The sequence below is a fragment of the Vidua macroura genome, chromosome 12 (assembly GCF_024509145.1).
Source record: "Vidua macroura isolate BioBank_ID:100142 chromosome 12, ASM2450914v1, whole genome shotgun sequence".
NCBI lineage: Eukaryota > Metazoa > Chordata > Aves > Passeriformes > Viduidae > Vidua > Vidua macroura.
In genome coordinates this window covers 19,037,071-19,064,457 of record NC_071582.1, presented here as the reverse complement: position 1 = coordinate 19,064,457, position 27,387 = coordinate 19,037,071, and the positions used below count along the sequence as shown (strand labels likewise).

The following is a 27,387-nucleotide window of genomic DNA, read 5'->3' as shown; positions in this document are numbered from 1 at the left end:
CCCTTTAGCTACACCTGAAAGATTAATTACAATTAATTGTTCTTGGTGCTGCTCTGCTGTTCCTTTAGCCTTCTTAAAAGAACATACAGAGTTGTCAGTGCTTTACTCATCTTTTTGAAATGCTGGGAGAGAAATATCTTCACTTGATTCCCAGCCTGAAGTTGGGAATTTCAGAGAGCTGGGAATTTAAACATTAAAAAGTTCCAGTTAGTTTGGAACTGAAAAAAAAGGTGGGTTCCCTGTGACACATTTTAATTTATCTCACTTTTGGGCATCTCAGCATGATTGCCTATCTCACCCACATTCCTTTAACACTTCCTCTTCTGGCTCTTGCTCTTCATCTGCTATTCAACCACATATTGGTGGGATATGAAATGGTCTGGAGAACTTGTTCTTCTAAAATCACTGGCTGCAGCCTGAATTTTGATTGAATGATCAATGTCTTGATCATTCTTATCAGACTGATGAACGTTCCCTGTAACAAACATCTTCCCTTTACAAACAGATACACAAAGCTGTATTGACTGATTGGTTTTCTGTGCTATTAAAGCCAAGTCTCATCAATGTAACCCTTTAAACAGTGCTGTTTAAAGTGGGGAAATGACAGGCCTAAACAGAAAGACTCATGTTCCTTCAAAGATGAGATTTCCAAATGTATTCATGTAGAGAATGCATCACCATTGCCTCAGACTCTTGTTTGTGCTGTTTCCAAGGACAGTTCTCACATTTCTTTTCCCAGATAAGCCATGTGAGCTCTTCTGCTCCCCACTGGGCAAGGATTCTCCTGTGCTGGTGACAGACAGAGTCCTGGATGGAACTCCCTGTGGGCCTTATGAGACAGACCTCTGTGTACATGGCAAGTGCCAGGTGGAGTAACTTTCTCTTGTTCTATTTCTGGTGTTAGGTTCAGTCTGGGGCAGCACTGTGTTGGGGGCTAGGAGGCTGTCCCTGAGGGGAGGGGGCAGCCCTGTTTTATAAGGCCCACTACAAGTGCTCCATGGCCCTGTTATTGGTCTGAGAATTGTGCTGAATGCCCGAGGTATGATACTATTCCTGAAGAGCTGGGAATGCTCAAAAATCACATTTGGTTGTGTGCATGACTTGGGTGGGAAGGGACTTCTGTGAGGGGAGCATATTGGAGGGGAAGTCTGGCCTGGTTAATTTCTCTTTCTTGGCTATTAGAGGAATCACTGATAAAAGCACTGAAGCTGCAAATCAGCTTACAAATTGTCACTAGCCTGTTACAAGCATTATCTTGCCAGAATCATGATGCTTTTGGGTCTGCCTGGTTCCTTCTTAGAAATCCTGAGGAAGCTTTTCAGTACCAGTTGCTCCTTGGCTCCTGCAGCTACATGAGCCAGAGTCTTCAGACTGAATTCCCTTTCCTTAGAGTGATGGCCTATAACCATTGCAGTGATTATTTCTCTCTAACCAAATTACACACAGACCCAAAATGAGGTGTGGGAGATCTCTGTAATAAAACTTCATGGTTTACTGAGAGAGTTCGTAACACGTTGAATTCTGAGGAGAGCAGCTCTTAGAGCTGGTGCTTCAAGTTCCTCAAAAATTTAGTGGAGTTGTGTAGACCCATATAAGATGGAGATTTAATGTTTGGACAAGGGAAGGAGGATGAGAAAGCTTGTATTTAAAGATGACAGGAAGTTGTTTGGAGTGGGTGCTCCTCGGGGTTCAGGTCATTTGTCACGGACAATTTGACAGGGCAGACCCTTCATGAGTTTCCTCTCTGCTGGTGGTGGAGCACGTGTTCAGAGTGTGCTGTACACACCACAGTGATGGGAATGACAGTTCACTTGGCTACAGCAGCCTTGCCAGGGCTGGATTCCTCCTGGCAGTTCTTCCCTTTAAGTTTCTCCTCATCTAGATTTGTATCCTGCAGTAGGAGTTGCTCTTCCTGGTATTAACCAGCCCTCTGTATCCACCAGAACAGCTTTTTAGCATCACCCTTTATTTCCACTAACCTCAGTGGTTTGCCCTGGGGGCACAGGGCACACCAAATTTGGCATTATTTCTAACTTCTGGGAGTGGTTAAGAAATGCCAATTTTTGTTGCTTTGAGCCTTCCAGGCAGGGAGATAAATGAACACAATACCCACCTGGGTGTGAGAGAGGCTTTGGGGGCATAAAACAGCTTTACTAATAACAATGCAAAGAGAGAAGTGAAAAATCTTTGGATTGAATTTTGTACTGCTGCAGGAGACACTTCCCACTGTTTCTTGACAAATGATGCTGAAGAGGCAATTTTAATTCACTCTTTCTAATTTATTCCAGTGAAGAATATGAATAGCAACAGTCTGGGGAGCCAGTACAAGTTTGATTCTTTATAATACAAAGTGCTTTGCACATAGAGCCAGGTTCATGGTGCATCCCAAGTTACTTAATTTTTCCCAGTTTTTGGCTATATCTGAAAAAAGCTAAAACAAAAACCCATTAATAACATTTTATAGTCAGGCCAGCTGTGCACCTCCAGCTGTGTGCCATTGACCATTACTCTGGGCTGGCCAGTTTTATTGCTCCAAACCTTCAGAACTGCCACAAATGGTAAATCAGACATCATGGCAAGGCACGTTTTTTTCATCCAGGGAGGATCAGTAGCCAGCTCCCTCCAAATGAATTCCTTTATGAGCACAGAGCACTGGAGGTACATCATGAAAAGCAAATTGCACTCTGAGTCAGGGGCAACTGCCTTTAACTGTGCACAGAGGTGATGACAGCTGCAGAACATTCAGTCCATTTGCATCTGGCTGAGAAAAAATGTGAAATGATCAGTTCAAGCCGAGCAGATTTGAAAGCCCTGTGAACTCATTTATAATACTCCTCTGCCATATATGCAGTGCAGTGCTGAGAATTGCCATATGTGCCTGTGTGCCCCATTTGCCACAGATACTTGTCTAACTAGCTGCTTATTAAACCCATTTAATTGCCATATTCATTTAATTACTCCTTTCCTTGTTTCTTTACCCAGTGTAGACAAAGCCTGGCAACAAGCATTGCGGGGGGGCCTGGAGAAGAGAATTAAGTGCTGAAATGAGAGGGTGGTATTACTGTTATTTATTTTCTTATGTAATCCTTCTAGTTAGAGGCTCTCAAAGGCAGGAATGACACATTGTCAGTGCAACAGACAAATTAGCAGTAACCATTGCCTGTGAACATCTAGCCCAGGAAATGTAATAGATCTTCTCCCTTCATTAGATGCTCCTAAATGCAGCTGATGAATCGTTCTTGGATGATGAATGAATGTAGATGAACATAGCAGAGAAAAAACCGTTGCAAGGAGAGGAGGATTTTGAGAAGGAAAGCAGGAACAGATTCTCTGAAGCCTCAAAATGCCCCAAATACATTTGGGCACTAAGGGAATTTTCCTTCAGTTGTACTTTGTGAAGTTACTACAGTTTTTCTTTAAAGCTGAACTCCAATCTAAAAGGTGTCAATGAAGCCTTTGCTGTCAGCCTCACTATCCCTAAAACAAAATCATCAAAAGCAGCAGCATCTCTGTATTTATCCCTTACACCTGAAGGCAGCTGGAGTGAGTCAACTTGGTTATTACTTTGATCATGCATAGAAGCACCAAAGAGCAAAGACAACCCTAAATTTAGCATGGGGGTTCCTAAATCACCTAGACTTTTTCTAGCCTTACTCCTTGTTTTTGAAATGAATCATAAGGTCTTAATTCAATTTTTTCCTTGTTTATTTGAGTTGTTTTTGAGGCTGAACATTTCAAATGCACCATTTCTTACCATCCTCTGAGCAAACTGGATCCCCTGTTCAAAGCATATGTAGGTCTTTGACCTTTTCTCCTCAAAATGCACATGGTCTTCTAGCAAGGAGAATTTATTTTCTCTAGAGATTTTTCAGAGACAGAAATTCTGTAGCAGAATTTCAGAGCAGCCTGATGTGTTGCAGGAGGAGGGTGAGTGCTCATTTGGGCTTTGCAGCAATTTGCTTTCCCTGTCATGGACACTGCAGCCATGGGGAAGGTGGGGTAGGGCACTGCAACCTGCACCTCACACACACTGGGTTCATCTTCTCCTGTTTCCCTTCAAGTGACAAATGGCTTTCAGGGAGAGGATTCCCTGAGGGTTTTGTTCTTCCCTGGGCTGTGGGGTGTGTGTTTGATGAGAGAACACTCATGAGAACAGGGCACTTTCTAACCCCTTACAGTGTTTTGCTCTGTGCTGCTGAGGTTAATTCAAAACTGCTGGCAGAAGTGGAGCTAAAAAAAGTGTCAGATGTCACAGAGCAGAGGGGTGAGGAGAAGACAAGCTGCTCAGCTGACTGTTCTGATGCACATGACCTTGTGCTGGCTTTTCTCAAAGGAGGATTAGTCTGAGCTTCACGACAGCATGAGAACTTTCCAGTGGGGACTACAGATTGTGCTTCAAGATGTAATTTAAGGTCTCTGTGAAAAGAGAGACCTCCTGTATAGCAGAACTGGGCTAGAGATCAAGGGCAGACTTTGCTGTGATTTAACAATTTAAGAGGTGAAGATGTTTTGGCTCTATCTGCAGTTTTCTCATGAATGTTTTGTCGTATCACACCTCCTTTCAACTGGCTGGTGAATCCACAGTGTGTTTAATGATAATAAGCCACATATTAGGCTGTCCTGGCACAACAAAATTGTTACAGAACTACTTTCTTCTGAAAGTGATTGTCACACTCTATGAAAGGGGAGCACAAATTGGAAAATTGACAGATTTTCAAAAATAGCTTCTGCAAACTGGACAGGCAGTGTGTTAGGAGAGTGCCACAAGTGGCAGAGGAGAAATTGAAGTTGTCTACTGGACCTGCTTCTGGAATACAATTTTTTACATACTTAGTACCCACTTTTTGTATTTGATTGATGCCTGGAGTTCTGGCTTTGTATCCTCACTTGAGTATTTTCCATGTATTATTCATATTCCTGCATTACAAACTGTGGTACAAGATGTTCCAGACTGGGTAGCTTGTCTCCATACAACAGCTTGGCTGAGCATTGAACTTTGATAAATTATTTAGTGCATGTGCACAAAATCCAGAAGGATTGTCTGAACTACAGAAACCTGTTGTTTAATTGCCTTTTTGGTTTTTTCCATATCTGAATCTGTAGCAATGTAATCTGAGGTTTAAAAGAGTGGGATTTTGGTGTGTAAGGTATAGTGACAAAACCAAGTCTTTGTCTATATCCTACTAGTTTGTGGTGTACTTTGCAGTGGGGTATGAAAAAAACCCAAAAAACCCCATGCTATTTCCCCCAATTTTTCTTCCATGTTATCCCATGGAAAGCATATAATAGAACACAAGCAAAGGAGTTCCTGGAATGGGAAAGAGCTTTGTATTATTTGCCTGTTCTCTCATGAACACAGAGGTTTTGACACATACCCTTCAATATCTATATGTGAAAAATCATGAATTATTAACACCCCATGAGCTGCTGAGGGATCTAAGCACAAAGTCAATGGCAGATGCCATTGCAGATCTAAAGCAGATGAGGTAAAGCTGATTTTAAAATAGGAGGTGTCTAACTCCTGATCCAGCAGAGCTGCTCTGATTCAGACACAATCTGAAGGCTTGGAAAATGACAGGAAGATATTTGCTGAACTAACTCCTACGAGGACTCCAACCCTTAGCACAAAATTTGTTGTGGGACAGAAATTGGAGTAACTCAGAGATGAACTGCTTGATTAGGGACCCAGACTCACCTCACACAGCCCTGACAGCCTCCAGAACCCTTCACAGGGGCAGACATGTTTAAAACAATGAAATAAGAATTCTCTTCCCCTCAGATCTGAATGTCACTTGCTCACATCTGTACATTCCTGTTTCATGTGGTCCATCCCTGGAGGTATCAATGACATTGGATATTATGGACAGAAGGAATTGGCAGTGTAGATGAATCTGTCATAACCAGCCTGCTCTGTACATGATTAATTTGTAAAGTGGCACATGTTTCATCAATATTTATATTTGATCCATTGAGACAGCCAGTTAGTTCAGCATATGGGAAGCATTACAGTTTTGTGAGCCTACAATGTCATTTCTTGCACAGAGTGGGTGTATATAACAAAAATAATTGTGTTTATGTAGCAAAACATACCCTCACAAGCTGTATCAATTGAGCTCTTTCACAGCCATTGAAAATACAAATAAAAATATCATTAAAAATACTCAAGCAATACAGAGAATAGTTCACACAGAAGAATCCAAGTGATACGTATTCAAAAGAGAAGAGTTTTCCTGTGCTGGAGCCAGCTATGACTGAAACTGGAAATACCACCCAACAAGCAGTACTTTCAGATGTTTAATTATAAAAATGAGAAGAAGGGGGAGGGAGGGAAGGAAGGGTGGATGGAGATATCATCTTAAAGAGAATTAACTTCACGTCTTTGGCTCAGCAACCGTGCAGTTACCTGCCAATTTAAAGGTCAGTGGCTAGTTCCAAAATGTGGTGTCAGAGCAGGAGAGTGCCTGGGTGGAAGAGCCTTAAGAAACCTGTGGACACATTTCTGACTGTCCATGCTGAGGACTTGAAGGCCTAAAAGACTTATTTTCATGTTTCTTGCCAGCATTCCCATGTTTTAAAGCTGCTTTCCTTCTCACCAGTCCATTCAAGACTGATGGAACTGAAAGTATCCAACAATTGCTGGACGGGCTGGTCCATGGGCTCAGTCTGCTCATCTGCAGGATAACTCTTGGGTCCGAAAACACACGGGATGTTATTGTTATTTACAAGGTCTTTCTTTCTTCAGAATGTAAAGCTTCCCCTTTCTGCTTCTTTACTTAATAAATCCCCTTACCTTGACTGGTTGGACTGGACAGGAAGCAATAGGAAACAAGTGAGAGATGGCAAAGATCCAGTAACTCCCTTGAACTATTTAGGTTTTAAGGGATTCTTTCTGCACTGTGAAAACTTGACTTTTGAGCAGTGAAACTTAGTATTTTCCCTTTGCACATGGTTAATTAAGCCTTCACATTTTGGAAAGCTTTCTGCAGGCTGAGGACAGCTCTGTAGTTAAAGGATGGGCAGTATAATGCACAGAGCGTATTGTCAGTGGGAAGCTGCTGATGTACCCACTGGCTGTACATCCAGCCAGTGCTGGAGTCTCAGGGCCTCTCACACCTTGGAGAAATCTCTCAATTAAAAGCCCAAAGGCTGCTGGCAGATGCTTTGCACCCACAAGGGTGATAGCCACTGTGTTCTGCCCTTTCAGTCCTGTCTCTTCCTCTTTGATCCACTGATCCACTTGTTTTAAGAGTGGCCACGGTGGTGGTTTTAAGGTTATTTTCCACGTAGGGAGTTCTCAAAGGATCAGAGTGAGCAAGCTGGTCACTGAAATGTGTTTCTAAATGACTTTGCAGCTTTTGGAATCCACTGTCAAATCTTACCCAAAGCTGTTTCATTATGTACTGTTATTAAATGTACTCTTATTAAATGCACTTTCAGTTTGGAAATGCTTGGAAGGCTTGGGGAGAGGGAAACGGGCTCTAATGTTTATGTAGACAACACTAAAGTGCTTCCAAGGTATTTTTCCCCCATAAAGTAGCAAGAATGCACCAATTTTCATGCTGAAGCCAAGGAAAAAAAAAGTGTTTTATTCTCTTAGAGATACTCCTTTACAAGAAGCCATTGCCTGGCCCAAATGTGAGGGGGGCTTTAAGTCTCAAGGCCTGGATTGAGGGAAAAGTTTGCCCTGTGGATGGGAGCAATGGTGCCATTGAAGAGGAGGGTACAAGGGCCGTTCCCAGTTCCTTCACTCACAGGGAATAGGGTGAAGATGAAAGGTAAAAACCAGCAAAGATATTGAGAGTCACATTTGTGGATTCATTGGGTTCTTTCCATGCCCTTCAGAGAGGGCCTTTCAAGTGAAAGGGTGTCAGTGACCAAGTAAAGGTGTGAGAAAATGGCTTGTCTTGAGCCCCAGTCTCAGATGAGGGGGTACTCAGCCTTCTCAAGCTTTTCTGGCTTACGCTGGTTTCCATTATCTGGGAAACTCCAGTGTAAATACAAAGCATGTGATTGCCAACTCCCCATTCTTTCCCTGCCTCCATTAGAGTCCTACAGACTCCTCATGTAGCTCTGGGAATAAGTGTGGTTCAACACTCATTATGTTCCCTTTATTCATCTGTGTGCTCACATAGTGCTAATAACAATGCAGCACAATAAAAGATAGCACCAGAGCCTTAAATTAAACACAGCCTTTCCAGTATCTCAGCAGGGTGGCAGGCAGGCATTTATTTCCAGCTGCCTTTCAGCAACCCCATTAATAAATCATCCTGATTTTCCTGGAAGGAGAACTGCTGGGACATCCTTCTGTTCTGGGGGCAGAATCACGTTCAATATCCTAAAATTATTTGTTGGACATGGGCGTGAAGTTTAGGCTTGAGAATTGCAACTGCCAGAAATTCCATAATCTTCTTCCTCCCTCTTTTAACTCCCATTTATGCATTTATACAGTTTTTTTTTCCTGCTGCTCCTGTGCACCAGTGTAGGTGCTGTGCCAGTTAATGAGCAGCATTTCCCTGGTATGTGTTTAGGATGATCACCCTCTCTCAGCATGTCTGTCCCTAATGATTTACCCAGACAAGCTCTGCATCAGCACACGGTGGAACGCTGGCAATCTTTGATCCCTGAAATACATCTGGACTCAGGCAGTGGCCAGGGTCTTCTGAAACAAGGGGAATGTTGGAATTCTGATCCAAATTGCATTGCTTACACGCAGTCAAGCTCAGATAAACAGCCCAAGTTCTCTTAATATTTCCCTGCTTACCCTATTTTTCAAAATGTTTGTTGTTTTGATTATTCCCTAAGATATCTCTCCAACTTTCCTCTGGCTTCATCACAGGAAGGCAAAGAAGGGAGAAACCCAATAGCCTTATTCAAATAAGTCTTACTTGTGACAGTCCTGCTACTCATTTGCCAAGAAACTGTTTATCTATGCAGAATAAATCTTAAAATAATTTTTAATAGTGCAATCTCTGCTAATAACTTGCATAATGACAAGGCTTATTTCAGTAGAAATTTATGTTTTAAGAGTGTACTGCTGATCAGTTTGAGGGTCTTACATGGACAGAATACAATTTATATGGATTAATGACAGTGTTGTCAGCCTCAAGATTTACAAGTGTGGAATGTTCTCCATCATGACATGTGAATGCTTTGTGAATAAGGAAGATGATGGTGATAGTCCCAATAGCTACAGGGAGAATATTGTGACTCTTCCCATGTGTGGAAGCAGAAGTGTAGGTTTTTATAGGAAAAAAAAAGGTATGTATAGAAAATGATGAAAACACCATTTATAATGAAGCTTTAGGTGAAACTGTTAGATTTAATGATTTATTTTTCATTTGAATGTTGATTCTTAATACAGTGCAAGCATGTGGAAAATTTCATAATTGCATTGGCAATTTTGTGGTAAAAATTGGCCAGATATGAAACTGACCTGCTTCCACTGAACTACTCTTTCATTTCAGGTACCTTGAGCCGTCTGATTAATGAGATCTTTTCTCAGGTATTTCAGAAGTTTAATTAAGAGTTCAGTGTTTCTCTCCATTCAGGTTTTCAGTCAGATATCAATCTTAGTCTTGTCCTCATTGTTTAGAGATGCTCTAACCTTGCAAACAAAGTAATGGGGGTCTCTGGTTGTTGTCATTAGAAAATTGGCTGTGATGGGATCATTGGCTCAGCTGCCAAAGAGGATCGCTGTGGGATCTGCAGTGGTGATGGGAAAACCTGCAAAGTGGTCAAAGGAGACTTCAACCACACCAAGGGCATGGGTGAGTAACGCTCTAGGGTTTTCCTGCCTGCTGGAGGAGAGTTGGGGTAGCAGTAACAGCTCTTCTTGGATAGCACTGAGGTCACCTAGCAAAAACAGCTCTAGGAAGCACCTAAGGAGCACAGAACAAGCCCCAGCTCATTTCAGGTGTGATATCCCATCTGCTTCTTACTCGGTCACCCAGATACCAGCCACTGCTCTGCCTGAAATTCAGAGTGAAGCTGTGTTTCTCATTCTGAGTGCTACTGGTGCTGATGATTTTAAATAGGAGACAAAATTACAGAATCTTTCCCAGCAGGAGGGAAGTTGGATTTCAGCACCATCTTTGAGCTCTCAGAATGATGCATGTTGTATGTTGTAGATGATTCATGTTATAATCAGAATATCTCAGCTAAAGGAAAGAGCAGTGCACTCCCCTCTGAACATTTTTACTGATTCCCTGCCAGTAAAATTATCCAGTATAGGATATAGGAGTTTGGAATTAAGACTTATCCCTTTCTTGTTAAACATTAATGTATGTACAGCTTGGCGTTTGAATTAGTCTTTGTTCTAGGGTTTCTGTACTACATTTCTGAGAACCCTGTTATCACACATCCTAATTAGCCAAAGGGAGGGAAAGCCATGTCCAGAACTTGGAAGCTGCTCCAGGAGGAAACAATTGTCCAGAAAAAAAATTATTTCCCATTCAGTGAATACAGAACTGGCATTTCTGTATGGAGAAATACATTCAACGAGCTGCTCCAGGGCTGAGTTCCTCAGAGCACATGAAAATCCCCTTTCAGCACACATTTCAGTTCAGTTGAGTGGCTGAAGCAGCACCAGTGCTTAGCAGCTCCCTTTAGTCCAGATCTCAGCTCTGAAGTCTGAGGCTCTGATTTTGTTCACTGACCTCTTCCTCTGTACCCTGCTCCTCACCTGTGGGGCCAGCTGGGATGTGTCACCTCCTGTGAGATGCAGGTAGGATTTCCCACCTGTACCACATCTCTCTGGAGCACATTTGTGTGCCTGCCTAACCTGTTGAATGGTTTCCTGCATTAGTGCCTTTGACTCTTTTGTCCCAATTATTTTCCACCCACTTACATCAAGTCGTTTGCATTTGATGCAAGTGGTGGGAAAAGTTCCTCATTTCCATTGAAAAAAACCCAACTATTCTCCATTTCTTTGGCAGCTTATAAAGCTTTCATGGATTTCTTGCATGCTGCTGAAGAGGGGCTATCTTTTATCTCTTCCAATGAGTCTACAAGAATTATCTTGTGCAGATAATTCTGAAATTTCTGGGTCACTGCCAGGAGGTTGCACCCATTTCCAGCTACACAGTCTGCTTGAGGTGGTGACTTCACAAGGCTGGAGGAGCAGAGCAGCTTCAGCCTTAACTGGCTGCCAGGACTCTGCAGGAGGTTTTCAACCCCAGTGCCCTGGAACCTAATCAGAAGGAATTCCTGATGACTCGTGGGCAGTGTTCAAGCATTCAGATTCTCTGCTGATCATCTCAGACACGCAAACCAAGACTGTCAAAGTCTTGCTTTGTCAATGCAATGTTTCCACCTTTAGCCATCTCACATAATCTAGAAGATAATTGTTTTTACCAGTATAACCTCATAAAAATTTATTAAATGTTTTGTTTTATTTTTAATTTAATTTGGAAAGTTAATTACATTTTATGTGTGCTTCCATCCATTTCTGCTCACACACTGCTGTTTTGCAGAATCAGGTCCTCAGGTGAACCCACTGAATTTCATGCTGTAAGCAAAGCTCCAGGTCTGGGTTATCACAAGTGAACATGGCATTACTCAAGGGGGAAAAAAGGCTTTTTTTAATAAATTGACAGTTAAGCAAAAATGTGCAAAAACTTAATGGAAGCTGGGGCAAAGAAAGATCCACAATGTTCTGGTGATAACAAGTTCAAGGTTTGGGTGTGCAAATGCACAGTTCAGTGGCAAATTCCCACAACCTGGCTGCATTCCAAGTCAGGGCCAAGACCCTGAGCCCATTGTGCTGATTTATTATTTCAAAAGAGAATAGACTTCAAACATCAAGACACTGATTGTTTTGGAGTGCTGTCTGTTTGGGGGAATTGCAGCTGCAGCCTTGGGTCTTGGCTCTGCCCGTGGGACTCCTCTGGTTGCAGGATTGGTCCCTCTGTGTCCTGTGATTGCAAATGATGCTGTGGAGCCCTGTGAACTGAACTAAACCCCTGCCAACTCCTTTCTGTTTCTTAGTATCCAATAGTCATTGTAAGAAGGTTTCCACATGTGTGATGGCAAAGGCAAAGGCTGTTCCCAAGTGTTTCTCGTGTAAGATACTTGAATGCTGTTTGCAGTGTCAGTGGGTGTTGGTGAAATCCTTTGGTGTTGGTTCTTTATCTTGGTTTTGTCGGATTAGATGGGGAAATTTGGTATCAAAAGCCATGGATAAACTTCAAGTCCTTTTACTGTTTCACTTCCCTTGTCAGAGATACAGTACAGATCCTCTCTTCTTAGGGAACCTATCTGTGTAAAAGGAAGCCAAATTTTCATGCACCAAGCAAAAAGAACCAGGTCTATTTCTTTTTTTTCCCCCAACTTTAATGTCAGAGAGGTTCTGCCACCCTGGTGGGAAAGATGGTGGAACATTCAAAGTGCCTTAGAGGAGGTCCAGCAGTTCAGCTCTTACCACCTGTGATCCAGGGTGATCCAACTGGAAATGGACCCCATTTTTCTGCTGGAGAGGAGGTCAAAAGCCTTTATTTATGATGCTAAACATCACATACACTTGTGTGCAGCTGCCTGTCTTCAGCAGGCCAGCTGAATGCACTGTTTAGACTGAGGTTTCCTTTTGACTGGCAGCATGCCCTCTACCTATTTCTACAAAATAATTTTTCAAAACCAAACACAGAGTTATTCTGAAGTCCACCTCTGTCACTCTGCCACTGTACAGGGGACCTAGAAATGAAGGACAGCTCTTTGACATCTGTCTGCTGGGGAGCTGATTTATCACTGACAGCTTCTCCAAGGTTGTGCCTGTAATGTTCAGAGACCTGGGTCTGTCTCTCCTGATTTTTCTCAACCACGTCAAGATTTTAATTTATGATTGTGATTCAAAAGAATGACCACAGATTATTGATTTTTTTTTTTTTTTATGGCAGAATCTAATAAGGTGAGATATGCCAGTTGTTGTAACTATCATTTTGGGAAAGGAAAAGTACATCTTTGCTAGGATTTTTTTCTTTTTAAGGTGGTGGAAAAGTAGGGGTTTTATTGCATATGCTGTTTGTCCAGCAATTACTAAAAGTAACATTTAAACAGTAGTGCTGTCGTGCTGGCTCGGAGCATCTTTAGCCAACACAAAAATATCTTTTTTTATCAATAGGGTGCACATGTAAACTACAAGAAAATAGAACTCTACCTAATCTTTAACTCAGAGATCCCTTTTAGGGGTTTCGTCAGAACATGCAAGTTAGAAATCCCAGTTACCAACTGTGCAGCAATAGTAGGAGGCTTTGCAATTTATCCATGGCTCTTCAGAGAAATTATTTTCTTACAAATGAGCTATCCCATGGCTGGAAGTGGACAGGTGCCAATGCAGGATTTATTCTCAAGCTAAAAGCAAAGGAGAGTCATCACAGCTATTCAGAAAATAGACACATAATTTGCATTCCACTGCAACAAGTAGCAATCAGCAAAAGCTGCAAGGTGGGAAGGAGATGGAATCTGAGATGCTCAGCTGGTGCCTGTCCCTGAAGTACCATGGAAGCTGTGCTGGCCTTGGCTGGCAGGTAGGCAGGACAGCCTGATCTCGTTGGCTTCTACCCTGAGATGTTTGTTCAAAGCACTTCTTGGAGGTTTGGTAATGGGCTGGGCACTGTTGACCTTCTCACACCTGATTTTGGCATGTACAGGGATAAAACAGGAAGGTGCAGTGCCCAGGGGTTGGCACTTTCAGCCATGGGATCATTTTTCCTTCAACTCTGAGTCTGTTTTTCACTGCAGTGTGAACCAGAAGAGTTTTGCAGTAGATCAGTGGCATTCTGAAGTTCACACTAAACTTTCTGTTCTTTCTGGGAGTAATAACAATGGCTAACAATGGATTTTTCTGTGTGGGCTGCTTTCCTCTTGCAAATCTCTCCAGCATTTAAATGAAGATACAGTAGCCACTGTTCACATATTAATCTCCTTGATGACAAAGCCACCTCTTTGTTCTGGTGTCTCTCCTAATACGAGTTATACCATAAAATTTGTATCTAGGATTTGCTTCAATCACAGTCTTACATTCCTGAGACACTGATGTAATGCAGATTATCCAGAAAGATTGGTGTGTGCCAAAGTAACTGTTCCCAAGGTGGAGTATACTGCATACAGCACTATAAATTATCAAATAATGAAGTTCTCCTGTTGTATTTTCAAAGCTTCATCTTAACAGGCTGATTTATGGGTGAAATTACTAAAAATACTGCCTGATAGTTGCCAAATCTCATCAGTCTTTAACCAGTTCCTCATTTAAAGACGAACCTTAAGCCCAACCTTGCAAACCCCAGCTTTGCAGACCTTAGACCTAGCAGAGCTTTGAGAGTCCTTGCCTTGGGGCCAACTCTGAGATTTTTTTTTGGTCATTCTAGCTGACACTTGATAATCTTTCTGGCAATCTGCAGTTACAGTTTGCTTAATAAAATGTGCTTGGAATACACTGGAGGTGTTTCCTGGTGCAGTTATCTCAAAGATCAGGAATCTGTGACCACAAGCCTCCCACCAGCTCTGAGGACCAGAGTGGAGTGGTGGAGGCAATCCAAGTTTGTACCTGTGGCAAATTTGCATGGGTGATATCCAGTCTGTTTGCAGCAGAATTCGACCACTAACTCACCCAACATTGCTGGAGATAATGAATGAGAGTGTCCAGGTGCTCCTGGTGGGACATGCCCAAGGGTTCTGCTTCACCTCTGAGAGGACAGGTCAGGTCCAAAGCCCTGCAAAGCATTTGACAGTTCTCTAACAGGAGAGTGAAGGTCAGCAGTCAGGTTTGTGGCACAGTGAGATAACACTGTGAGTGCAACCCCCCAAAGCCATCAATCAGGATTAGAAATTACACAAGGAGAAAAAATCTGGTGTGAGACCAAACCAAACAGTCTCCAGGACTAATACTCTATTAATAGCTCACACTTCACTATTTACTATTGTAAAAAGTAACATAAAAATCACTTTTCCACGTGGTGTTTCTCTCATGGCAGAGTGATGAAATGAGTGTATTTAATGGCTTGAGCTTAGCCTCCAGCACAGCTCCAGAGTTTGCTCACCTCTAAAGCAGTGTGACACACTCCTGGCTGCTGCTGGGTCAGGGGACAGATCCAGAATTCCCTGAACTTAGTGACTGCCTTTCACTAAATTCAGAGTAACTTTGTCTCCAATCTCTGCATGATTTAGCTCTGGACATTTGTATCTGGCTTAAAAACTAAATAAGTAAATAGTCCCCTAGTAGGTACATTAAATTACCTGAAACTTGGGCATGTTCCAAACTGGCTTCCTAACAGGGGTGTTCAGGGCTGTATCAGGAGCTGTTTCCTTGTGACAGACTGTCACTGGTTGCACTTTTGCTTTTTCATGTCTTGAGTAGCTGTTGGTTGGGTTTATATGCAGCTGCATGGGGTGCAGTGAGGATGTTTGATATCTGAAACACTTTATATTGACTGTGATTTGGTATCTCTGCTGATGAAAAACCAACTCCTGGCAATGTCTAGGATAAAGCCCAACATCTGTTTGCTCTGATTTCATAACAGATTTCAGTATTTCCTCTCTAAAATTGACCCTGGAAGTAATGATTTTTCCTGGTGAAACCCAGGCTGGAACAGCAGCTGGGAGAGCCTCTGCTCTGGCTTCTGTGCACAGACAAGGTCTGAGCTCTGCTGCCCCTCCCTCTGGTTTTCCCGCAAGGGATGCGTGACCATTTCCAAGATATCCTGAATAAGGTAGAAGTTAAGTGAGGAGGAACAAGTGCAAAGAGAACTGAGCTGAAGGGTCAGATGAAAGTGTCATTCAGGTATAACAAATCAGGGAAAGAGGGAGCCTGTCTAGCCCAAGTGAGCTGCCCACCTTCTGCACCTGATGAAACTCCAGAGCTCCAGCCTTACTCATGAAATGAATCCACTATCTGAGACCCCAAATCTGTCTCACTCCATGTCACAATGGAAGGAGAATCACTTAGTCCTGAGGTGCAAGAGACTGTCACCATACTCCTTGGAGTCCTCCCTATGTCAGCACAGCAAAAGCAGAGCTGTTCAGCTGCACTTTTATCCCTAAAATAGCTCTCTGAACACTGCTAAGTGCTAAAGGAATCACTGCTCCCTGTGCCAGCACTTCTCCAACCCATTGCTCTAGAGAGCCCACAATTCCCATAAAGGCATCACTGACACAGAACGGCTTCACAGAGCCCTTCAAAGCAAGAAAAGTGGATGAGGGAACATACAGGATAAGCTGCTTAACATATAAAAGAAAGACAGCAATAACCCCAAAAAGGTGCCAAGTGATAACACTGCGAATAAACTGGGTGGCCAATTAGAAGGAATCAAGTCATGGTTGTGATGAGATTAGTGTCATCTACAGAGGCCTGATTCAAAGTCCAGTGAAGCCAGTGGAAAAACTCTGCCTGGCTCTTTGAAATGGGCCCTGATGTTCCTCTGCTTTATTATTTAAAGGCACCGCTTCCACCCCATGGAGCAAGTCTGTAACTCCACGTGTCTCCATAGTGGGGGAAAAGAGGCTACATTTCCTTGTAGCTCCTCCTTATTCATACTGTATTCTGTGAGTCAAAATTGGTCTTTGAAAAATTGTTTAGAGGTGGCCAGTGGTCAGTCCTGGAGAAACTTCCAGTTCTTATTGAATTAAATCTGAGCTGTTGAATTCTCAGCAGCTCAGTGCAAGGAGATCATTATCTCCTCCAGAATTTTTGTACAGAGCTAAAGTATAAATGAAAACACGTTTTTCCCCTCATTTGTCCCACTAATTCCCTCTATTCAGTTTTAGCATCATCAAAACATTTTGTGGAAGTGAGTCCTTTCTGACACCACAGGCTCAACAGGGAAGACAAAGCAGGAGCATCTATTGGGAACATCATTTCAAATATCTGTTCTGTGCAGTGTTGCTCCTGACAGTCACACTTCGCAGTGTCTTTGTGCATTCCTGTCAGCACTGCAGGAAAACCAGGGTGATTCGAAGGGTGCAGATCTAATTAGAGCTAATTAACAAGCCAGAAGTCACAGCTGAGCAGCACATGTGCATTTCTGCTGAAATGTTGGTCATGACCATGCCTGTCACAGCAGTGAGAGCTGGCTGCCAGCACAGGGATCTCATGTGGAGTGTTTCTCACTCAATCCCCAGCCTGGAGTTGAGTTTTTCTCAGGTAGATATGGGATGGCTGATCCTGGCTGGCCCTGCCCTGCTTTCATTCACCCCTTTTTTGTTGCTGTAGGTTACATCGAAGCCGCTGTGATCCCTGCGGGTGCCCGGCGGATCAGAGTGGTTGAGGACAAACCTGCTCACAGCTTTCTGGGTAAAAAGACTAAAGAAAAATTGTTTTGATAAAAATTCAGCTCTGTTTTCCTTTAAAAATGACACTTCTCTAAGCGACCTGTAACGTTTGTTGCTGCCAGGGAGGGGCTGGTGATTTGAGTCTTGCTGCAATCTCTGCTTTTGTGGCTTGGTTTCATGCTGTTTGTGATGTGATAGTATGTGACACTTATAGGCCCTGTGCAACCTGGAAGGACCAGAGAGTACTTTTATATACAGACAGAAGAGTTCCTGAGCAGAACTTGGCAGTGGCTTGCACAGAGCTGCCAGGAGCACACAGCACTTCAGGAGGGAGTGGGGAAGAGAACAGTGTGTTTAGAGAAGGGAATGGCAGAGGTACTGATAGCAAGGCGCCCAGCTCAGTCTGAAGCAGAGGCAGGACAGGGCAGCTGATAGCCCTCAGTAACCTGCTGCCATTTTCTACAGCAGTACATTTTCATTGGATGCTGTACCCAAGACCTTATCCTGCACTCTGAGATGGGCTTAGCTGCAGCCTCTAGTCCACTTGCCTCTATTTTATCAGGCAAAAAATTTTGTTTAATCCTCTTGTCATTTCTACTTCTGCATTCCTTTAGAGGGGAACAGGTATCTTCTCCTCCTTTTCCTATTGGGAAAAAAGGTTTAGACATTGTTGATGGATAAGATTTGCGTGTGAGGTTGTTGTAGGGCAGAGTCTGTCAATGAATTTGTTGTTCAGTTACTCACTGCATAAATTAAAGGTCAGAGTGGCATTTGTAAAGTGCAGTCAGTCAGTAACACTGAGGATTTGTCAGTCTGGTCTTCTGCCTCTCCTCTCCAATGTTTGAAGCATTTCCTTCTCTGTCATTACTGTGCAATAGATAAAGGGTTTTATCCCCATCTACTTCCAGGGAGTCCAGGTCACAGAAATGCTAACGCCCCATGGCCCTGAATTTCCACAGGAAGCCTGTGGCACAGCAGAGGCTTCAAAGAAAATTGCCCAAAGTCAAAAAAAACCCTGACAAGTGCAAGGTCCCTGGCACAATCAGAGCTGCATGGCCATGGAATTGCTTCCAGAAAGGAAGGAACTCTGAGAGGATTGCAGAGCTTGTCACTCTCTGTTTTGTGCAAGAGGAAACTGAGGTGTTGCAGCTTGCTCGTGGCTATGCAGGGAGTCAGAACAAAGCTCAGACCTTGGTCTCTGATTTCCACATCTTTTGCTTATAATTCTTCATCTCCAGCCAAAAGAAGATGTTAATACCCAGCACTGGAATATCAGATGCTGCTGAAAATGTTTGCATAGTGGTTGTGTCAGGATTTCAGCTCTAGTGCTATTCATTTTCTGTCTTGAGATGTTGCCACAGTTGGCAATATCACCAGAAAAGATGCTTTTGTTCTCTTTCACTCCAGATTCATGGGAAAAAAGGAGGGCAAATTATGTCATTCAGCTGCCCTTTGATCAAAACCATTGGCATTTGTGCCACTTCTTGGTAGGAAGGAATATCACCACTACTCCTATTTCCATAGTGCTTTAGCCAGAGGATCCCGCCTACACGTGAGATGTTTGACATAGCAAAGCCTGCTGGAACAATGGGAGCCAGTGTTCCTTTGGGTTTTGCAAGTGCTCTGCCTTCTGGAAACCAGCCTTTTTGTTTGTCTTGGTGGGGTTTGCACAGGGTATTTGGGCTTTGGCAGATAGCAGAGCACTGAGAGTCTTACACGGAGTTAGAGGCTGCCCTTCCTTGGGACAATATAACCTTGACTAAAGCAGATGGTTCCCCACTAGGTGGTGAAGATTAGGATTGTGTATTTTTGAGAGCAGGAGCTGGCCCTGTTTGCATCACATAAAGATAGATAAAAATCTGGCTCTTTTAAAGCTTTTAGTGCTTTCAGCTCTTTGGTTTATGGTCAGAAGCCAGAGAACCTCTCTAAGCTTTCCAGGGATTTCTCTTTCAAGGAACACTCAACACAAAGAAAAGATACCCAATATCTTGCTGAACTGAGATGAAGAATAGCAGCAGGGGGGTTCAATAGGGCAATAAAGATGACCAAGAAAAGAAACCCCAATCACTATTAAATTCAAGTCTGAGTGTGGAAGGATTTTCTATTTCAATAGCACTGACAAAGCTGAGTCCAATCAGGTCCTATTTCTACTCAGAACCAGGTACAACATTCTGGAAAGAAGCCCAGCATAATTTGGAATCATTATTCCATGTGCTGGGAGCAGTGCCTGAAGAATTTCCCTCCACCTACAGGCAACCCACGCTGGCTGCCTTGGCTGGCTGTAGCTCTTAAAAACCACCTTGAACAGGAAATGCCTGGGCAGTTTGTGTCCACAGGCTGGGAAGCAAGCTGGAGAGACCCAAGGTGGAAATAAACCTGACCAGATGCCAGGTTTAGAAGTTGATTGGTCAGTTCCTGCCTTCCAGCCAACAAGAAAACAGAAGTTACAGGTTGTTGCTAGGGTTCCTATTCCTCCTCCTCTTCTACTGTACAAGTTTGAGTTTAGTTCTGTCACCTCTGGGGCTGGGCACACAGCCAATGGCTGTGTGTGACAAAAGCCATTAGAGTTCTCTGTGGACATGGAAGGTTTTGTAGCTGCAGCAGTGATCTTGCTGGTGGGGTAGTGGAGGCAAACAGCAGTGAAAACACTTTGGCCCAAATGCTCTGCTGAGTCCCCAGTGCAATTCCTGCAATCCTCAAGGAGCACCTTTAGAAACAGGTCTGTTTCCAAACTCTCCATCTCCTCAGCCACTAAGGGAGCAGTGCCTGCAGCAATCAAAATCAAACCCTGCCCAGAAAAGAGGTTCACAAAGATGAAACCTTGGTTTTCATCTGCAAATTATCTCCTTTGATGGTGAGCTGGAACCAAAGCATGACTTAAGTCACTCAATCTCTTAGACAGTTTGGAGCATGTGCTGGGCTGTCTTTCCTAGTCAGCCATGCTGCTTGGAGATAGTTTTATCTCATCCACAGCTTTGATTTGTCATGTCAGGGCCAGCGTGGTGGCTGCTTTGATCTGCCTGGAAGCCACTAGGCCTTGGCAGAGGAAAGCAATCCTGCTTCAGAATTGTGTCTGCAGCTTGCAGAAGGTACTTTGTAAACTGAGGAACAAAGGAGAAAGAGAAGTGAGCTACAGGGAGAGACACATTGCTGCAGCATGCAAATGCCAGGACACCATCTTACCCCTGGGCTGTGTGCCAGAGGAAACTTTCCTCAGAAAAAATAGTCTCCCAACTTAGTTCCTCTTCACCCTGATTTTGGAGCCTCTGATGGGACTCTGAGAGCTGTCAGGGAGGTTGTGTGCATCAGGACAGATATCCACCTTTTACCAGGATTCCCAGTGTACAGGTCCTCAAAAAGGCACATGCAGAGAACATTGTGACCTCCACTTGCTCCAGATTCCCCCAGAATTCAGACATCACAAATTTTATATATATATATATATATATATATATATATATATATATATATATATATCCCCTAAGCACACCCAGGAGGGTTTGTTGGCTCTGGAGGCTTGATCCAAAGGGATGACAATAGGAGATTTCCTCTTGACTTCCAAAGGCTTTAAACAGCTTCTCTTACCTTCTTGTAACACACTCAGTTAAGTGAGAGCAAAGTTGTGTTCTTTACTGGAAGAGAATAAAATAGGCATGAGATGCTAGAGGTTAAAAAAACATCTTGTTAAAGGCTTAGCCAAAAGACACAGTTAACCTTGAACTGAGGAAGCCCAGTAACACGTGGGATATTCTGTCTGTCTGCTGTCAGGGCAGATTTGATCACAGTGAATGGATCTCCACAAAGGGGCCTGGCACTTTCTGCTGCAGCAGGGTCTGCCAGTTTTCTCTTCCCTCAGTGCATCACACCAACATCTGGATAACTCTGCTTCCGTTCTAACACAGAAAACACATCAATCCTTAAATCAGCTTCCACTGATGAGTCAACAGTAATGTGATGCCCTTATGGCTGGAGTTGTCTTTGAGTCCTTCACACAGGACATCAGTGATCCTGATGCAGTAGTTAGGCTGAAAGACAGGACATACAACTCCAAGTATCTTTTCTTCTCAATATTCATCTTCCTTCTGAAGTTGAGCTTTCCATGTTGACCTTAGAGAGGCACACAGGCACAGGATGGGTGTGACCCTACAGCACCTGACATTATGAATTTGTGTCCAGCACTTGGACTCTGAAAAGAGGATGGCCAAGTTCACGTTTTGCCCACTGACCAGCCCCTGCTTTGTGACTTGACTTCTCTTTACAGCTGTGACAGCTGAATGTTAATTTTTTCAATGTTTGGTTATGGAGCACACAGAAACACAGCATCAGCTGTATTTTGCATTTGCAGATCTTCAAGTGTGTATCAACAAAGATTTGATTGATCTTTTTCTCAAGGAGAGTTTAGGAAAATGTGGTCTCAAAATCTGGAAACTGAAACAAAATTTTGCTTGGAAACTAAATTGCAGGTTTGTCTTGTTGCATTTTAAAGGAGAGTGTAGAGGTAAATGATCTATGAATTTTATGTTAATTCTTCAAAATACCTTCATCAACTGAAGTACAGAATATATCCACGTTAGAAACATCACAATGGGCCATCTAAAAGTGGGGGAGGTTTTATTCTTTTAAACTCACATCCATGACAAGGTACATCTTGTGCTTGAGGTAGCTTGAGACAAAGGCGCAGTAGCCTGTGTTGTAATTACAATTTTGCTTGCATTTCATTCCGTGGTGTTTGATTCATTCCAGCTTTAAAAGATTCCAGTAAGAGATCCATTAACAGCGACTGGAAAATTGAGCTTCCTGGTGAGTTTCAGATCGCAGGCACCACTGTCCGGTACGTGCGAAGGGGGCTGTGGGAGAAAATCTCTGCCAAAGGACCAACTAAAATACCACTGCACTTGATGGTAACTTTATATCCTTTGTTTGTGTTTCTTAAGTGATGCAACAGAAAGGGTTTATATCCTAGCTGAAAGTTAAATTTTGATTGTTTGCTTCCTCACCATGGTGTTCTTTTGCAGCATTGCAGGGGCTGGAGAAGCCCAGCTCCCCACTCAAAAAGTAATGCTTCATCCTAGGAGAACAGGCAGTGTCCCATTCAGCTCATGTCCAGTGCAGGGTATCCCTGTAATGTGTCACAGACAGGTCCATTCTAGAGCATGCAGGTTCCCAAGGACCTGTCTTATTTCTTGGACATACCTGATCACACGCATAAAAGCAAATTTGCTGAAATGTCTTTTCATCTCTTGCCAGAATGTATTCTGTGTTCAAGTACTCTGTTCTCTAACAGAAGAGGTGCAGATCTAGCATGCCCAGATGATATATGTGAATTTGAGTCTAAGTAATAACTTAATTACACACAGAAATATTCTTTGTTTTCTCTATATTGTTTTTCCAAATGTATGTAATTTAAGGTGTTTTTTGACATTTTTTCCTGATGTTCAGCATAGCCCTTCTGTTTACCCAGCTTGGTATTTTTTGGACAGCCAAGTGGCTGAACATGAATGAGAAGTCCACAGGGGTGAGAAGAGCAGGACTGTGGTCCCAGAGCTGTCGCTGGTGGGTGACAGGGTGACCCATGGGCCAATCCCTTAATGCTGGTGTAACCTTAACATTTGTATTTGTGAGACAGCTATAATTCCTCTCTCATATATCTGTTTAAAAGTCTGCAGTAAGCTTTATAGGTTCTGTAGCAAGGTTTGCATAGAAAGTATATTCGTTTTTTCCTTGTTTCCTTTAACTTCTTTATTCTATTCCAATTTTTTTGTGCTGTTTCTTCTCCTTGTGACTTTTTGCCATATTTGTTCTCTGAAGGATATCTGTAAGCACTGCTAAAAATCAGCATTCTCTCCCCTCCCTCACCTGATTTTTTTGGCTTGTGTTCATTGTGCAACACTTCCTGACCCAGTTTGAAAAGCTCCAAAGACGCCTGAACTTTTCCCACACACAGAAAGCTGACAGCAATACTCCACTTTGTCAGTACCTTCTTGGTGACTTCTTGGTGTCAAAATCTGCTGCACAGGAACATGAGGGGTTTTGTCTTTGCTTTCTCAGACAGATGAGTGAGTTTACAGGCTCACAGACCAGTGTAATGCTGGATTCAAAGAGGTTACAGCTGGAATAGTCAGAGGTCCAGGATTGAGTACACCAGCACCTCCTGGCTCACCTGTGTAGTCCAGGGTGTGCCCACTCAGAGGAGGTCTGTTACAGAAGGTGTATTACACCTTCTTCACCACCAGAAACATCAGCTTCTTCTTGACTTTGGCCTTAACACAAGCCTTCCCTCCTGAAACCAGGACTCTGACAAAGTACCTTGTACTGCCAAGGTCTTCCCTAGCTCATGTGAGAAACAGGAGTTGCACAGGTGCTGTTTAGGAAGATGCTGTGCAGGGTTCCTTTGGCAGCTCTTGGAACCTTCCAGGGCATTACTTGGTTGAGGTCCACTGCATTAAAATCTGGATATTGGCATTTTGTGAACTTCAGCATCAGCAGAGCTTTGATTTTAAAGAAATGCTCAGTTCCCCTTCATTAAGGAGTAAGTAGCTAACATAGGATTGATTTTGAGGTTCTCCATGAGTGTCCTGCCCAGATACAGACAGGCTCTTTCAGCAGACATAAGCAAAAGGAAATGTTCCTTCTTTACCTTTCTTCACAGAAGTGATTAAAAATGAGGAATGTAAAAATTACCAGACCATTAAAAAACATGTGGTTTTAAATCGCTGCCAGTGGTAAACAAATCACACATGAAGTCTTTGCTTCAAATCAGATACAAATCTTTTCCTTGATACAGGGTGGTGGGTTTTATTCTTTCAACACAAGAAAGGCAGGATGGTTACCAGTTCCCTCTAAATAGAAAACTGTTGTTCAAACAGTGGTGGAATACACTGGACTGACAAAGAGCCAGAAGCTTCAGTCAGTCCATTGTGACCTGCATTTGAAACCAATTATACACACATACACACACCCCCAATTATATATGGCTACGAAATTGCATGAAATTGGTTTCATATGGGCCTTTAGATTCACTGGTCTCGCACCCATATTGAGATAATAAGGATTTCTTTTTAGGAGCTGGTTTTTAATACTTGAGGCATTTCTCCAAGTGCATTGCTGTGTGTGTATTTCTTGGAGAAACTGGTGTTTGTGTAAGTAGGCCTGTGCTAGTCCTCCTTGTGCAACAGAGGACAACCAAACACTCCCAGAGCAGAAGGGGGCTTTAGACAAGGCTGACTGATCAGTTCTCTAGAACAAGAGTTCATATCTCCTGCACTTCAAGAAAGCCAGAGCAGGGCTCAAGCTCTCTGCCTCTGCCTGCTTGGTGTTTGAATTGTGTTTAAAAAAAAACAATATTAATTTTTGAAATTGTAATGATGGCTAGCTGGTTTCAGCCCTTGTCTTCAGTCCTGGTAATGAGGCTCCCTCTGTAGCTGAAGCAAAGTCATGTCTTTGTTCCCCACATCCTCTGGAAGAGGCTCATCTGCCCAGGGTTCTGCCCTGTGCAGAGCAGCTCATGGGTGCTGAGTTTGTGGAGCCCCCTGAGTGTTCACAGCACAGGCTGCCAGGACCCCTTCTTTCAGCACATTTGTTTGGTTAAACGAGCTCCTGACAGCTTTAGTGAGATTATTGGTTAAGTAGGAATGATTGTGCAAATCTGAAGGGGAAACAATTATTGTTGGGGGAAAATAGCATTTGCAAATTTGTCTTTTTTCAAATGGGCAGTTGCTTGCTCCACTTATGAGAGCCTTTATTTGATAGGGCATAGCTCCTGTTTCAGTAGGTGACAAAAGCCAGTACAATTCACCTGTCTAATGCTGCTCAGATCATGGGATAATGAGTATAAGTAAGTTTAAAGCCACAGCATGAACATTACAGTAGTACTTCTATGGCATTTGTTAATACTGTGGTAACTCAGGTTGCATGGACCCTGTTCTCCATGGGATATCTTCTAATCAGTTCTGACTCAAGCCAGGGAAAATGAGAGCCAAATGAAGTCCAACATGTAAATCAAAACAGGACCAGTACTCTCATCTGCCTATGGTGAAAACATAAACATTTTTCTCTGCTCCTTTGTTAACAGTCAGGGAATTTTGGAGTAATAACACTGGAGATATCACAAGTGGCTCCATAGGAAATAGCCTGCTATCAGAAGCAGGTTTCACCTTCCTCTAGCAATATGCAGGGATGAAAATATATATTGCCAGAAGCTGTATGATAAGGCTTTTGCTTGTCAGTTTTCTGAGACATAAAACCCTGCTGCTACAGCTTGTCAGCAGGAGTAGTCATGCTTGCTTTGAGTGCCACATTCACCAGGAGACAAGGGACTTTGTGCAGCAGTTGTTTTTGCTCTGAGAATCATCACCTTGTTCTTTCATCTGTTTAACTCTATCTGCTCTTTAAAATAGTTGGTATATGAAAAGTACTGATTTAATGCTTTCTGTTGTCTTTCTCTTTAAATAGCCAGTGTCCTGCTGATCACATGTGAGGCTGAAAGTTGTGCCTTGAATTCCAGGTTTAGACATCCCTGTGACTGCTTTAAATATTCACAAATCATAAGCAGTTCTTGCTCCTGCAGTTGCCCTGTTTTACCAGTACTGTTGTAATCTTAAGTTTTCTAGATAAAGATTTGGTTGCCTTTCACAAGGTATTTATATTTTAGGAATTTTTTCCTGAGCCAGCATTTCCAGCAGTGCTATCTCACAGCCTGTTGGCTCTCCCAGCACAGTGTGTTGCAACAGCCTCTCTTTTCCTGCCGAACCAGGTGCTGTTATTCCACGACCAGAATTATGGAATTCATTATGAATACACCATCCCTGTAAACTATACTGCTGAAAACAGAAGTGAGCCAGAAAAGCAACAGGATTCCTTGTACATCTGGACACACAGCGGATGGGAAGGATGCAGTGTGCAGTGTGGAGGAGGTAGGGACACCAGGAAGCTTGGTGGGAGTCCTTGTGTGGTGTTTGCAGCCTCCAGCCGCAGGAGAGGTGGAAATTGGCCATGAAAATGGACTTTGCCGTAATTAATTCAATGAAAGCTCCTTCTCACCGGCTCTCCCTGCTCTGATCCCCATCCCCACGGTTAATTTCCAGCCAGCCTTTTGGCAGGGACACTGCTCTGTCACTGCAGGCTGGAGCTGCACCTGGATTCTGTGTGCAGCCCCACGCCTCCAGCCCCCACCACATTCCTGGAGCAGCGTCCCACAGGTGTCCAGGCACGCTCAGGGAAAGGCACTTCCCTCCCCAGGGATGGAGCAGGGCAGTGCTGCTCTGACAGCTCCTGGAGATCTGCATCAGGTGCTCCCATCCAGGGCAAAGCTCCCTTCCCAGAGCATCCCTGGATGTGCCCAGACAGATCTGCTGGAGCCCTGGGGGAGTTGATGCTGTGAAACCAGAGACTGCTTTGTCAGACACTGTCCATTGCATTTTCAGTGCTGGAAGAAGTAGGTTGTTCCCTGAGGAAAACAGATCGTTTCCAAGCGTTCTGGGCAGTCTGTCTTCACCAGCAGACTCAGTTATTTATGATGTGACATGACAGGAGGAAAGAGCTCATCTTCACATTTGCAGGCTCTCTGCCCTCAGTGCACTGAAATTACTGATTTTTTTTTTCTGTAAATAGGACTCACTTTGGAATAGACAGTTTTATTCTTGCATTAAAATAATAATTTTTAAGCCATTAAACCGTCACATGAGGGAAAAGGAAATTTATTTGTGGCTCTTCTGATTTTTGTTGTAAGCCGGTTACAAATCTGAATAATCAGTGTCTTCCAGCACGGCTCCCACCAGTACTGGCTTGATAATTGGTCTTTTATTTTAGTTGTCCAATGCTTTTGCTACTTATCCAAGCTGAGAGGGGCCTTTCTCCTTTCCATACAGATGTTTGCATATTTTTTATTAACAGAGCAGGAGTTATTTTTTATTTTCAGCTGCAGATGGTGAATAAACTCAATCTGACGCAGACTCAGGGTTAGAAAGAGAACCTGAGAAACCAAAATTAGCAGTAAGGCATAGTCACACAGAGCAGGAGTAGCACTTTCCTGGTCACATCTGGTCACTGTCGTGCTCCCTGTGGCACAGCTTTCCTGATGCCACTCAGTGGAAGGCTGAACCCTGAGAGCCACACTGGATGAAAGAAACT

General features: G+C 43.2%; 1 protein-coding gene across 1 annotated transcript in view; it reads left to right on the top strand.

Annotated features, from left to right (window-relative positions):
- Positions 1-27,387, top strand: part of ADAMTS17 (ADAM metallopeptidase with thrombospondin type 1 motif 17) — a 156,915-nt gene that overhangs the window by 94,280 nt on the left and 35,248 nt on the right. Inside the window, exons 14-19 of the mRNA XM_053987950.1 lie at positions 740-867; positions 9,647-9,767; positions 11,986-12,060; positions 17,201-17,281; positions 22,003-22,160; positions 26,012-26,171. Coding sequence (XP_053843925.1) covers positions 740-867; positions 9,647-9,767; positions 11,986-12,060; positions 17,201-17,281; positions 22,003-22,160; positions 26,012-26,171 — 723 coding nt within the window. The remainder of the gene's footprint in view (positions 1-739; positions 868-9,646; positions 9,768-11,985; positions 12,061-17,200; positions 17,282-22,002; positions 22,161-26,011; positions 26,172-27,387) is intronic.